This window comes from Pteropus medius, unplaced genomic scaffold, assembly GCF_902729225.1.
Source record: "Pteropus medius unplaced genomic scaffold, Ma_sr-lr_union100, whole genome shotgun sequence".
In the NCBI taxonomy this organism is placed as follows: Eukaryota; Metazoa; Chordata; class Mammalia; order Chiroptera; family Pteropodidae; genus Pteropus; species Pteropus medius.
Window position 1 is genome coordinate 818,994 of NW_024352149.1, and position 14,302 is coordinate 833,295.

At 43.6% G+C, this 14,302-nt stretch overlaps 2 protein-coding genes across 3 annotated transcripts in view; one reads left to right on the top strand and one right to left on the bottom strand.

Annotated features, from left to right (window-relative positions):
* Positions 1-12,083, bottom strand: part of UST (uronyl 2-sulfotransferase) — a 254,661-nt gene extending 242,578 nt beyond the window's left edge. The window contains exon 1 of one of the 2 annotated variants that reach the window (XM_039846944.1): positions 11,669-12,083. In XM_039846944.1, coding sequence (XP_039702878.1) covers positions 11,669-11,915 — 247 coding nt within the window. In that variant the 5' untranslated portion in view covers positions 11,916-12,083. The remainder of the gene's footprint in view (positions 1-11,668) is intronic. The other variant, XM_039846943.1, reaches the window with a different exon arrangement.
* A 2,046-nt stretch (positions 12,084-14,129) lies between these two features.
* Positions 14,130-14,302, top strand: part of LOC120589419 (60S ribosomal protein L29-like) — a 2,269-nt gene continuing 2,096 nt past the window's right edge. The window contains 1 exon segment of the mRNA XM_039846990.1: positions 14,130-14,191. Coding sequence (XP_039702924.1) covers positions 14,130-14,191 — 62 coding nt within the window.

Here is a 14,302-nt window from a genome sequence, read left to right on the forward strand (position 1 = left end):
CGGCTTCTGTGAGACTGCCCTGGAGAGCACACAACACATTTTCAGGAGTAACCAATGTTAACCCCACGCTGCTTAAACCGGCCTCACACTCAGAGGCCATGTCAATACGCTTCTCCTCCAGGCAGGTCTCCCACACAGGAGCTCTTCACTCACCTGCTAAGAGGGGACCACACCACAATCCCCATGCCAGTCTGGCACAACCAGAGATACAAGCATGCCCAAGCCCCAGCTGCTCAGACACCTCGCCTCCTGATTCAGCCCTGCCTTGGCCTCGCTGCCAATCGTCACTTTGTTTTCTTTCCCACTGTGGTAAAAATAACTTCCTCTTGAAGTGTCGAAATCTGCATGTGATTTTACACGCATTTTTTGGCACATCGTTGGATGAATTCTGATGCTGAAGCAGAATGAAATCACAAGAAATCTGCGATCACGTTTCCATAAAACTTCAACCAGATGAGTCAGTTCCATATTTTCTCAGATACTGAGAAAAAGACTTCCAGGCATGATATGATGCTGTCTTCTAAAGCGCCAAGTCAGTTCCTTCTGTCCTGTGCTTCTAACAGACTCAGCAAAGGCTCAGAGACTGAGGGAAGCAGAGCAGAAGGTGGGGGCTATTTCCTGTTAACCAGGGCTGTGGTTCTGAGCGTAAAGAAGGGCATCTCGGAGGGCAGACCACCCAACACAAATGTGGCCCCAAGAACTTAGCAAGATTTTGTATTTAGGACTTGAAACAGGGCTCCACTCACCTGTCATAACTACAGAACACTGGAGGATATAACACAGTTGTTCTAAAAAGAAGACTGTTTTGAAGACAGTCACTTCTGATAGTGACTTGTCTCCACAAAATAGGTTCACAAATCAAGGGAACTGGCAAATTCTCCAGTTCTATCGGCCAGTGAAGGGCCATACAGACAGAGGAAAGTGAGAAGAAGCACAAGGGAATGAAAATCATTTCATCTTTTCATAAGCTTATTGGCCACTTGTGCTTCCTCTTCTGTGAATTGTCTGTTCACATTCTTTGTGCATTTATTTCATAAATTCTCTTTTTCTTATTGGCTTATTGAACTATCTGCATATTAACCTCATTTCCTAGAGAAACATCTGTCCCCATTCTGGGTTTTTTGCTTCGTTTATGGCATGCTATTGATCAGAAGATTTCACTTTAATGTTTTTTTTTTCCTTTGTTGTTTGTGCTTTCTGCATTGGAAAGTGATTTCAAATGAGCAACTACTGGAAGACAGATCTATTTGTCTAGACAACATTTGTGTGTGGGGCGAGCGGTATGGATAGGGGAGGCCATGACAGTTATCTTCACATTGTCGATTCTTTGAAAGACAAGGAAATCCAATAGATGATTCTATGTAGCTCCCAGAAGAAGAATTAGCAAAAGCAGCTGGAAGCTACAAAGAAGTAGCCTGCCACATGGCAAAGAACTCCTTCAGCCACTGGGACTGTCCACCATGAAATGGGAAGATCAGTAGCAAGCAGCTGGGCCGAGGTTCTGAGAACCCTCTGAACAACAAGAATTTCTTATCCCTACTTGTTTTCCTTCTTTCTTCCTATCACATTGTTAGACTCTGAATTTTGGAAAGCCATGTCTTACTCTGCCTGCTCTCTCTGCCTTCCTAAGGATATTCTGCTTCCCACGATTTTGGGAGCAAGGTTCTCCCTTTATTGTACAAGACAGGCTGGGACAAACAGGTGATGTTGGGAAAACAAAACAAAACAAAACAAAACAACAACAGCAACAAAACAGCAACTGTGATTAAGACTTTGAAAATGATGGCTTCAAATGTTTTTGCGTATATTACTTGCCTTAGTCACTTGACTCCTAGAATCTTTTAAATAAGCATTTGGCTCCAAAAGAAACAGCCTTATATTTCCCATTGCTAAAATTAAATGGCTTCTTATCTCTTTCAATACATAATTTTAAAAGTAGATGAGAACTTAGAAAGCTCCTAATTCAGCGATTCTAAAGAAAAAAGAGGCACCACCCCCTGGGGCTGCATATAAAAATCACTTAGAGAACTTCTCTAAAGAACTCCAGAACTACCCCATTCTCCCCCTCCTGGCCACTGGGGCATATTCCCAGAGAGACCTTATGGAAACACCGCTGCTGATAGGGGTCCTAAGAAAGAAAAACAATTGAGAATCAAGGATCAAACTTCTTCATTTTAGAGGTAAAGGAACTTAAACCTAACAGGCTCATGTGACTTAGCAGCACTAACCACTGAACTATTTGGGGACTCTTTCCAGACTTAGGTCCAGTGCCCCTTCCATCAACCCACACAGCTCTGCCTGACAGTTCTGCTTATCCAATGGGAAGGTATTCATGTCAAAGAGTCTTCGTGTCAAAGCAGGAAGTTCTGCGCGAGCATTGCAAGGCCATAGTTCTCCTGGACAAAATTTAACTTTCTATTAAACAACATAAAATCACACTTGCTTTCAAGTTCTCCAGGAATCGGGTTAACAGCTACAATGGATGGTAATGGCCTTGCGAGTCTCGCCCCAGCACCCATCAGAGGCCGGGCAGGTCAAGGCAACATGAAGAAGCAGAGAATGGAAAACAGAAGTGAGTTCACCAGCCTCTTGACGAAGACAGGATCCCGTATTTTGGTTCACTGCTGTTGCCCTGACTTCCAATGGAAGCAGAGAGAAGAAAGTAGCCATACTACGAGGCATGGCAATTCCATCAGAAATGGGAGAAATTCTTGTAGCAGTCGTGGGTATGCCTGGCATTATGATGGAAAGGGCATGACTTTTGGATCACTAGCCCAGCCCTAGAACAGCTGGTGATTCCAGACAGTAAGCTACACCACACTCTCCCTCTGCACGGCTATTTTTATTTTGTGAATACAGAGGGGAAAAAAAGTGTGTATACATTCAAAATGGAGGAAAGCAGGCTGTGCAAAGGATGTATTCTTTAAAGACCGTTTCCAGAAAGCAGAAGAGAGGATAAGAAGCAGGAAGGTTTGTGTGTGTGTGATGAACAGGGCAAAAGACTAGAGCGTGTCAGCTGTTGAAGAGCTGCTGCCAATCTGAGGGAGAGGGTGACAAGATAAGCCACAAAAATCCTAGTTTAGTAATTCCATATTTCTTGCTTGGAATGGCTCTTTCAATGGAAGCCAAGCCATGAGTGAATTGGCACACTCCTCTAGTATGTGTTTGCATGAGTGTGAGTGCACGTGTATGGACGTTTACGTGTGCCAGAAGAGGGAGTCTGAGAGAAGCAACAGATCAGGTCAGAAAACCTGACGTTTGTTCAGTTCAAATGCCAGGCCTTGGGTTAGAAAAGTACCCTATACACAGCGATTATTAATCCTATCGTACGGATCAAAACACCTGAGGTTCAGAGAAGTCAAGAAACTTGCCCAAGTTCTCCCAGCCAATAGGTGATAACGTAGTGATTCACACCCGGATCTCTGCCCTAAAACATATTCTAACGTCTGATGCTTCTGGCCCACCATAGGCCTTCAATGAATATTTGCTGAATGATCGAACAAAGCAATTTATAAGTTTTAAAATACTTTCATTTTTATTTTCATTAAGACTATGAAAGTCATACTCACTGAACTTGAAAAAAAATCAGTGGTGTTTCCAGAAATGTAGTATGGTTTTTTAAATTGTCTATGAATGAATGAAGTAAGAGTTACTTAAAGTTGAGACTTCGGGCTATTACAATATCTTTCATCAAACAAGGGTGATGGGTTCATGCATTAATCTCTACTTTTATAGTCTATAGTTTTGAGGTTCTAGGTTAAAATCCGTTCAGTCACTATTTCAAAAACTACATCATCTTATGGTCTCATCTCCTTAAAGACTCAAAGTCATGCTTGAAATGTACTAGCCAATTTAACACGAATTGCTACCGAAGGAAGACACTGACCTAGAGAGAGAAAGAAAATGCTATTCTGCAAACTCCCCAAACAACTAGGTTCAAGAAAATGACAAGAAACAAGAAGTCTGCATTCTAGTTGTTTGCAGCCAAATCTCTAGATTGACTTCGGGTATTCTTAATTACAGTAAGAGCTCTACAAATCTACTTTGAAATCCCTTCATGTAAGAGGTGCGTGATGATCCCCATGCACAGAAGACAATGTTTATCAAACTATATGGCTTGGTGGTTTTAATGCCTTTGCGTGGAGCATATACTTCAAACAGCCTAGAAAAGATGGGCTGTAGACATCAACTAAGCTTGAGTCTTTCCTGGAACCCCTCCCCACATTCTCTATTTGAAAACATTACCAAACAAAGCAGGCCAAGGAACCCTAGTGGAGAACAATCTGCTTAGCAAATACTGTATTGAATCAACAGATACTTCCTGCAGGCCTGTACAGAGCACCCAGGAGAGGTGTCAGAGTACAGATAGAAAGTACAGAATAAGCTTCTTCTTTTCAAAAGCTTGCCCACAAATGATCACAATACAAGGTACAATGTCAAAACTTCAGAAGTGATCATGAAATAAAAAATACTACAGGAGTTTAAAGATCATCACTGAATGTTAGCTTCCTAAACCATCGACACAGAGGCAACAGCAGAAGCAAAGGCAGGCACTGAGACAAGAGAAATGAGCCAGTGGCTATCTTTGGGAAATTACATATAACTAATATAAAACCAGAGACAGACCAAGAGAGATAGCATACTCTCAACACTAAATAGCTATCTGGCTTCCTGGTAATTTTGAATATGAGAGTGTTACAAATTATTTAAATTGAAACTCTACCAGGCAGCATGAAACTGACTCAACTTATTTGAAAGCTTCCTATTTTGATAATATATATCTTTAGAATCTACTAAAAAGTTCTAACACTTTGGAAAAATGACATTTCTTCCTAAAATTCATAAGTTATTTTAGTAAAAAGAAACATATATAGGAAATATTGTTCCTATATATTTTTCCTGTATATTATACAACAACATGAATAAAAAATGAACTGTATATGAATTCCAGTTTTATGAGAACATTCAGATATCCTTGATAGCTTTGTCATACATTGTATAAGGAACATAATGTATCCAAATGTTTTCCCCTGCTGAGCTCATCAGCTCCATCCTAGTGATCAAACACAACGACAAAATACTGCCATCCACCGCACCATAATCTACTGTTCAAAATTGGCTACGTGCATATTCCACATCCAAGTCACAGTAATCTTTGTGATATAGGTAAAATAGATAAGTGCTAGCTATGAATTATCATGTGTTAGAGCTAATGCAGACAACCAAAGTGTTTAACATGTGAAGTAATCTATAAGTGTCAAAAAGACTCCTGAGATTTTTTTGAAGAAGTCTTTATTTTCAATCAATTGTTAGAAATTTAATTAGGCTTTATTATATACCCAAACACTGTACTTAGCCCTTTGAAAGTGACTAAAGTATAAAATGAATTTCTTGCTCCTTGAGAAGGTGCATGCATAAGATACAGAAAACAATACATAACAGTATTGTGTTTCAACCAGTGTCACTATTTACAAATTCAAAATAGAAAGCAAAATTGTATATCCGATAAGGGTCTAGTATCTCATATATTTAAAGAACACTCCCCGAAAAAGACAATAACCCAATTGAAAAAAAAAAAAATACAATAACCCAAGTGAAAAATGGGCAAAGAATGTGAATAGACATTTTACCAAAGAAGATATACATATGGTCAACAAACATATGAAAAGATGCTCAGCATCACTAATCATTAGGGAAATGAAAAACAAAACCACAATAAGATACCACTTCTCACCAATTAGGATGGGTACAATAAAAATAATGGAAAATAACAAGTGCTGGTGAGGATGTGGAATAATCTTACATTGCTGGTGGGCTGTACAATGATGCAGCCACTGTGGAAAAGAGTTGGGCATTTGCTCAATAAGTTAAACATAGAATTACCATGTAACCCAGCAATTCTATTCCTAGAGATATACCCAAAAGAAGAGGGAACAGGAGTTCAAACAAAAGCTTGTACATAAATTGTTCATAGTAGCACTATTTACAATAGCCAAAAGATAGAAACATCTATCAGTGGATGAATAGATCAACAAAATTCATATAATGGAATATTACTCAGCCATAAAGATAAAGTGCTGATACATGCTACCACATGGATGAATCTTGAAAACAATATGCTAATCACAAAGAAGCAAAACAGAAAAGACCACATATTATACGATTCCATTTCCATGAAATGTCCAGAACAGGCAAATCTATAGAGACAGAAAGTAGATTAGTAACTGATTAGAATGGAGTGGAGCTCAAGGGTACTGGGTTTCTCTTTGTGGTGGTGAAGATGTTCTAAAATTGACTATAGTGATGGTTGCACTTATCTGTGAAGATACTAAAAAGAAATATTGAAAAGTATTAAGCTATTGAAAATTTAAATGGGTGAATTATGTAGTCTGTGAATTATATCTCAATAAAGCTGCTTAAAAATTAATAGTATACGCCGAAATGCGCTTCATTTAGCATTTTCTTGTACAATAATTGCTACATTCTTTTGACTTTTGTGAATAATAATTTTTTTGTGAAATATTAGTGTTTCCGTCCCCATTTGTGATAAATAAAAGGGTTTATGGATATCAACTTCGCTTAAAGTTGAGTTTCTATGATAAAAATAAATATAGGTCAGACAAAATGTTATTTGTGGTCAAGTCTTCTTCCCCCGTACCCCCTCAAAAAAAGCAAGTTATAACTCTTAATTCTAGTGTCTACAATACGTCATATGAGATTCCTTGTCATTGTCCATCACTGTACCCTTGAGCATAGCTGCAGGGCACACTACTGTTTCTGCTCCAGCAGCTTCCCTTTGGGGAAGCAAAAGATATTATTTCTCATGGGACTCGAAAAACTTGACCACTTTTATTCCAGTTTCTCAAATACAAACCAACTAGTGTTTTAAACCTGGCTTGATGACAAGGAATTTGAAGAAAGACAATATCCAGATAATACATATTTATATGTATTTTTAAACAATTCATACTGAGACTAGTCTACATTAAAAATAGTTTACAAGGCAGAATGCTTTTCACCATTCATTCTATGTGTTTATAGAACAGACTGCACAGTTCAATTCCATTTTCTGTTCTTCCTCTAATACAGGGCTACTGTGTCCCCATCCAACCCTGTAAGACAAATTTGCAGCTATGAACAAGAATGTCATTTTCTTTTTATGTCAACAATGTATATTGATAACATCATATTGTATGCATTCGTTTCCTAGAGTGCTGTCTGGGGCCTAGAGTACTATACTTAAACCATACGTGATGTGCAGAAGAAAATTAAATTTGGCTTTTTAAGGTTTAAAGACTATTTTATAACAATTCTGGATGTCTACTTTCACATTTTCCTTTAAATTCATATAAATCTAGAGAATTTTAAATTCGATGCATCTTTTTCTCTCATTTTTTGACACAAAATTGTCATGCTCATTTTAAATATATATCAAGATGGGCAATTCTGAAAACTATAGTAGTATAAATTAAAAATGGAAAAGAAAGCATGTCAACTTGAGATCAATCCAACAAATTTAGTTCCCATGAAGGCTAAATCAACATATCCAAGGCTCGATGATAAATCATTAGAGTTCACTGGTTGTATAAGATCAGTAGTAAGCCATCTGGCTTATTCAGTTTACATCAATGTAATGAGTGTTATTCCAAGTTTTTGATATTTCCACAGCTCATAAGTAATGAGGCTACTGGCAGAAGATGCACCATAACTAAATTTCTGGGGGAAATTTTATTTGATTTTGATTTGTTTTCCATAGTAAATCAAAGCCTGAATACTGCTTCAAAAAATATAATTTCATTGAATTGAAAAGACTATGGTTTCCAAGTTTAAGCACAGCATTGCTATATCCATCTATTTACCGCATTGTATGTCTGCCTTCTCCTCCTTCCATGCATTCTGAGGAGGGAAAGAGTCACGACAAGTTATCTTTGCATAATTTTCCTTCTCCTAACTTATTTTCCATTTTTCAAATTGTTGCAGCCTTTCCCCAAGCTGACTATAAAGAAGGAACAGCTCGATCCCAGCTCCCGTGGGAAGAGAAAGCATCATCATAGACTCCTTTCCCTTCCTTCCTCACACTTTCTGGTTGCCCACCTTCACCCCCTTCTCTGCTTCTCCTAACCTCAAAAAGTCTAAAGCTAGCTGGGGCCGCAGCTGTTGGCTGGTTTTCCTCTTGAAACAATGGGGCTTAAGAAGCAAAGCAGATGTATTTTTTAAAGTCGAAATTTAAAAAATTAAACCATGTACATTACTTTTAAAATATTTTATGAACCTTTTCTCTCTCTCATCTCCCCCTCTTTCTCTCGAATGCATAGGAAGCTTCCTGAAAGCAATGCTTTACTCTGGAACAATGGTCCTCAAACTTGAGCCGGCATCAGAATCACCTGGCAGACTTGCTAAAACACAGATTGCTGGGTCCCACATCCATCCTCTTTCATACAGAGGGTCTGGAATGAGACTTGAGAATGTGCATCTGTAATAAGTTCCCAGGTGATACTGATGCTGCAGGCCCAGGACCATACATTGAAAACCACTAGCCTAGACAAAGAACGATTGCTAGAGAAAGAGGGAAAGACCGGGAATTTAAGATTCCGATTCACATCGCTTCCAGTTGTGCAGCTCTGTGGTGTCGAGTTCCCTAGTACATGGAGGCGGCACCGTGGAGTTACTACAGGAAGCCAGAGTTTGAGCAGACCAGTTGCTCGAATTATTTATCTTCTCTGTTGGCCCCTCAAGAGATGCAGAGTAAAAGTATCGAATAAAAGAAAGCAAAATTATGGAAATAAATATCATCATTTTTAACCCATCAGCTCTTTAGATTCCCACTTGCATCTTGACTGTATTTCCATTTTATCTCTTAAACTGCTCATAATGCTATACCATGAGTGCTATTCAGTAATCATATATTATATTTGGGTTCGGGTCTTGCCTTACTTGCTGTGTGTCCTTTGGCAAGTCAGTGAACCTCTTTATCCTCATTTTCCCCACATCAAAGATGAGAATAATAGTGGGACCTACCTAAAATATGACTGTGCTGATGCAGTTTCATCCTGCACGTGCCTGGACTGGCACATGCGCAACAATGTTAGCTTTTCTGTGAATGGTCATCTCTCTTGGCTTCCCTATGAGAATATTCGATGTGCAATATGTTAAATATCTCTATTTGACACAATAGGTTGTTATTACTTCAACAAATAATTATTGAGTGGCTACCATGTCTCAGATGTATAATATTATATGTGAGTATTAAAATAATATCCTGTCAAGGAAAGTATTTTTTATAAATATTATTTCGATTTGGAAAATTTTGACTTTACATGAACTTATATTTAAGAATAACACTTGCCTCTAAAATTGGCTAACTAGAGAAATTGAGAGGATGTGTTTACTAACCACAGATTTTGTTTTGACAGACACTAAAATAATAGAATGGAGGAAACAAGAGAAAAAGTAACACTGCAGATATTTTGCCTTATATTATTAAGGGTATATTTTAGACCCTCATAAAGACCACAATCCCACTTTTCCCGAAGATCATTATATTTATGTAACAAAACAACAGGGACCAAATTTGGCCAAAGGTATCCTATTTTCAGTTCACAGTGATGTCATTTTTTAACCCAACATGTCAGTCAGAAGTTTAATGATCACTTAGTAATAGCAGCAACATTCAGTCCTTTATTTGTTACTCATTTTCTGAGTGAAGGCTGTGAATTCACCCTTCTACCAACTGAGCCCCAAATTTATCAGGCCTCATTTTTTGAAATATATAAGGAAAGCACAAAATTCTGGATACCACGTGTGTTTGGCTGAATTTTCTAAAGGTTAGCGTGCTAGACGTTGAAGTCCTTGATTTTACTCTCTGTAGTGCCTTTACTCACTCCTCTTCCTGGATTTTTCCATCCCCGAAAAGGGTATTAAAACCACAACATTCTAGGAGCTGAGTGGACGTTTGAGACAATCTAGTCCAGCCCCTAATTTTACCCATAAGAAAACTGAGGCCCATGAAGTCTGAGTGTCATTCCCCAAAGCCAAGTGCTCTTGAGAACACCCAACACAGATGTCTTCCTTCCCCATGCGCTGGATTTTCTCTATCTACACCATTGGCCTCCATATTTTGCTTAGAAGGAACCTACACACACACACACACACACACATCCGTGTGACACTAGCAGGTGTCTGCAAGCTATGAAGCTATGAGACTTCAAAATACAGAACTCAGGAAAAAAAGAAATCTGACTCCCTAACAAGAGTGCATACTATCCCAACCCTCTAAAAATAACAGATGCTCAAGATTGTACTTCAGAAATCTACTTGGACAATATTTCCCCTAAACCACCTTACAAAACCATAGTTCCCTAAAGTTTCTACAAAAATAGAAGTGTTACTTTTTAAAATCTGAGCTTCTTTACATGGAAAGAGCATTATTTTATCTGCGTTTCCATTTCAAAATGCTCTAACACATGTGTCACTTTGCTGAAGTGTTTTTTTCCTTCGAAAACTGTGTACTATCCAGACTTGTGGCTTCTGCAACGAAGAGGCTTTGGTGGGTAAGTGTGGCAGCCGCCAGCCTGCGGGAATCATTTGGCCCATTTTGGTTCCAGCGCTTCAGCCGCTTCCCTTTGCGCACCGGCTCGAGTCAAGCCAGATGTTTGCGGGTGGCTCCCGTTTATCACCTTGCACGTCTACAAGAAGCTGCAGCCAGCCCTCCCATGCTCTCCCTCCTTTCCCGAAAGACCTCTTCTGGCCACAGACTTGTAGGAGATTTGCATCCTGCCTGGGCCAGGGAGCGCGAGCAGAGTGGTGCTGGGGACCAGGGCGTGCGCTGGCCGGGCCCTGGCACCGCTCCCTCCCCGCGCCGGGACGGGGAGCGGCGGGTCACGCCCTCTCTCTGAAGCTGCTCTTGTATCTCTGCACAACCCTTTGCTTACCTCTGCTAAAAATAGGTGGCCTCGCTCCGAATAAACCAAGCACAGCCCCTCACGAAAGTTCTGGCATGAGACATTCGTAGCGCAGAGGTTCGCCAACACCGCTGGTGAGGCTGACCTGCACCCTCCGACAGCCCCAGACCTCCCGGCGCAGCCCGCACCCCAGTCCTACTACCTGCGGGCTACGGAGTGAGCAGGGGCTGCCAGAGGACAAGCCAGCTCAGGGACAGCGCGGAGCCTGAAATCTGCCCCTGGGTCACCCACGCCGGCGACAGGAGGGAGAACTCGTGGGGCAGAATTCGTAGAACCCACTGTGAAGAGGAGCTAAACCCACCAGCGCAGGACAAGACTATGCTCACTAACGGGCCACGGAGGGACTGTCCCTTCTCCTCGCCTCTCCGCGCACGGCCAGGCCTGAATATGCACCCATTCGTACACACCCACAAACACCCACGCCTACACTCTGCCCCAGATGGGGTGGCAGAGGCGGGGAAGGTATGCAGTGCCCCGCCCCGGGGTACCTGCCGGGCGGGTCAACCCGGTGGCGCCCCCGCCTCTGTGCAGACAGACGGCGGCGCGGGAGGCAGCAGGCGCCCCGGGCCGCTGCAGCGACGTTCGCGGGCGTCCCACCTGGGCAGCCCCGGGCTGGGGTAGCACCAGAAGTCCCCAGCGCGTCCCCTCTCCCCCCGGCACAACTTCGCGCGGCCAGCGCCACCCTCGCGCCCGCCACCCCTCCTTACCCAAATACTGCCGCAGGTCGAGCAGGAAACGAGGGGGTCCCCCGCTGAGCTGATAGAATAGGGAGCCCAGGCAGAAGACCAGCAGGGTGGCCATGCAGAAACCGTAGTCCCGGAGGGAGAAGCGCAGGAAAGGCAGCAGGGAGACCCGGCGCTTCCAGCTGCCCAGGCCGGGAGGGGCGCCCCCCAGAGGGGCCCCATGGGGCCAGGGATCCGCGGCGCCGCCGGGATGCTGCTGCTTCTTCTTCATCGCCTGCACCGCCGCCTCACACAGCCTGCCCGTGCCAGGAAAAGGTCACCCATCCGCCTGCGAAGAGGAGAGCCCGGCGGGCCGACTGCACATGGGCAGGGCCGCGCGGAGGGCAGCCCGGGTGGGGGCGGGGAGGGGCCGAAGTTGCCGGGCTCAGGAGACTTTCCTCGGCATGGTCCCCGCCGCCGCGGCCCGAGCGGCCGAGGTGCCCGGCCCCGGCTGGGGGGCGCTGCCCGCGCCGGCCCGCTAGCGCCCCCTCGCCCCGCGCCCCGCCGCGCCTCGGGCTCGCTCGCGGCCGCCGGGGCTCGCCTCCAGCGCCAGCGTGGACCCCCCGGCTTTGTGTCTGTCGGTCTCGGCGTGTTTTGTCCCGGTTCAGGCTCCTCTAAAAAAACGGCAGGGAGGAACGGGAGGCGGACACCAGCCCCTCGCTCCACCTCCTTGACAGGGGTTTTCCTCCTTCTCCTCCCCTTTCTCCCTCCGGCTCTCCGCAGCCCTTTCTCCTCCCTCTTCCCTCCCTCTCTCCTCTCGGGTCTCCGGGTTTCTCTCGAGTGTCACGTTACTGCCTCTGCCTGGGGAGGGGCGGGGGGCGCGGCGATGAATCGCAACAAGGAAGAAAGTTTCTGGGTGTTTTTTTCCTCCCCCCCTTTCTCAACAATCTGGCCTCAGTTCCTGCGCCACCAGCGACCTCTTGGGGGCCCCGCTGACTTCCCTCTCGTAAACAGTCACGGGCAGGAAGAAGCACGACTTCTTTTGCCATATAGACATATATATATATTTTTTCATTTCGGTAACTCGATTCACCTTCTGTTCATCCCGAGTTGTTTGCCAAAGGCCGATAAAAGGTACTAGGATATAGATTCAAGGCTTTGCTGACATGATGACAGAGCAAGCGGTGTAAATTAGAATTCAACACGCCCCATAGCGCCAGGCTCGTCGCCCCGACTCCTGGAAGAGAAACACAGCTTTCTTCTCGCTCGCCCTCGCCCCACAGCTAAGTGCTCATCGACGGTAGTGACCAGAGAGACAGGATGGGGGTGGAGAGGGGGAGGGGATACAGAGCAGACCCAGGGAGGTGATATGACGCTAGCAGATACGAAGGGGAAAGAGCCCTTACACACCCACTTCATCTCTGCCTCCCTTCCGTCCAAGGGAAGCTCCTGGACCTGAAAGGCTACGTCAAATACAGATCCGCTGATGGGGATGGGAGATGCACCGACAGGGCTGCTCTCATCAGCCACTCTTCCAGTAAGATTAATTTATTGTCATATAGAGAAGCTGTACCACCTGAGGCTTAAGTGACTTGCCGCAAGGTCACAGAGCTACTAGATTGGGAGCCGCACGGACCCGTTTGATCCCCAAGCCCACTATACTAACCACTGCACAGTCGTCACCCAGCCAGGGCCCTTTTCCTCATAACTTGCATGGTGACTGAAGGATAAGATATAACTCATTTAGCCCAGGCCACACCAAGAACCCGAAACCTCAATTTCTGGTGCCTGTTGTCTCTGGCTGCCTACTCTCTCCACGGTACACTCTGAGTAACTGACAACCCCATTAAAGGAAGAACCAGGAATCAGGGGCTGCCATCACCTTATCACTGTGTTCCTGAAAACCTTTATAAAGTTGGGTAGCTAAAAAATTTTTCTATGGGAAATTAGGGAATTGAATCTTGAGATCAAGAATTTAGAATTTATGAATAATATAGTTGAACCAAAATTTATACATGAGTATCTCCGATTCCCGATCTGAAACCAGTGAAGAGACACATGGATCATAAGCTGGAGAGAGTTATAGATCAGATAGGAAGTGTCACACGCATCCACACACACATGCAGACTCACATGTGCATGTGCACAAATTCTACTTCGCAATTCTGTGTCACCCCAGCCCACTTTCTCAGGGGTGGAAACACTACTTTGGGCACTCCCCCAAAAGGAAGCCTCTCAGTTCTGTCGCAGAAAATCCTAAATAGAGTGTTAACCATTTCTTTCACATTTTTGCATGAATCAGAAATTTAGTTAGCTTAACACGAACATTTTAGGAATTTCCATGCCCCTGAGAGAATTGAGCCAATCAGTCATTGCCCGTTAATGTGAACTAGCACACTAAGTAGCCGGAAGAGGCTCCCAGTGAATAATTTTTGAGTTTATGAAGAAGGACTAGTTCAGAGACCACCTTTGACAAATCCGACCTGCACCTGAGGCTGGCCTCCTAATGTGCAAGATCCTCCCGGCTTACAAGGCCTACGGGAGCTCTGGAGACTTCTCCCACAAAACGTATTAGGAAACCTCCCAATTCTTTCTCCCAAGGACAGCAATCTGAGCAACAGCGAGGTTCTAACAGGGAGATGGAGCAAGAAGGAACTAGGCAACTCAAAAAAAAAAAAA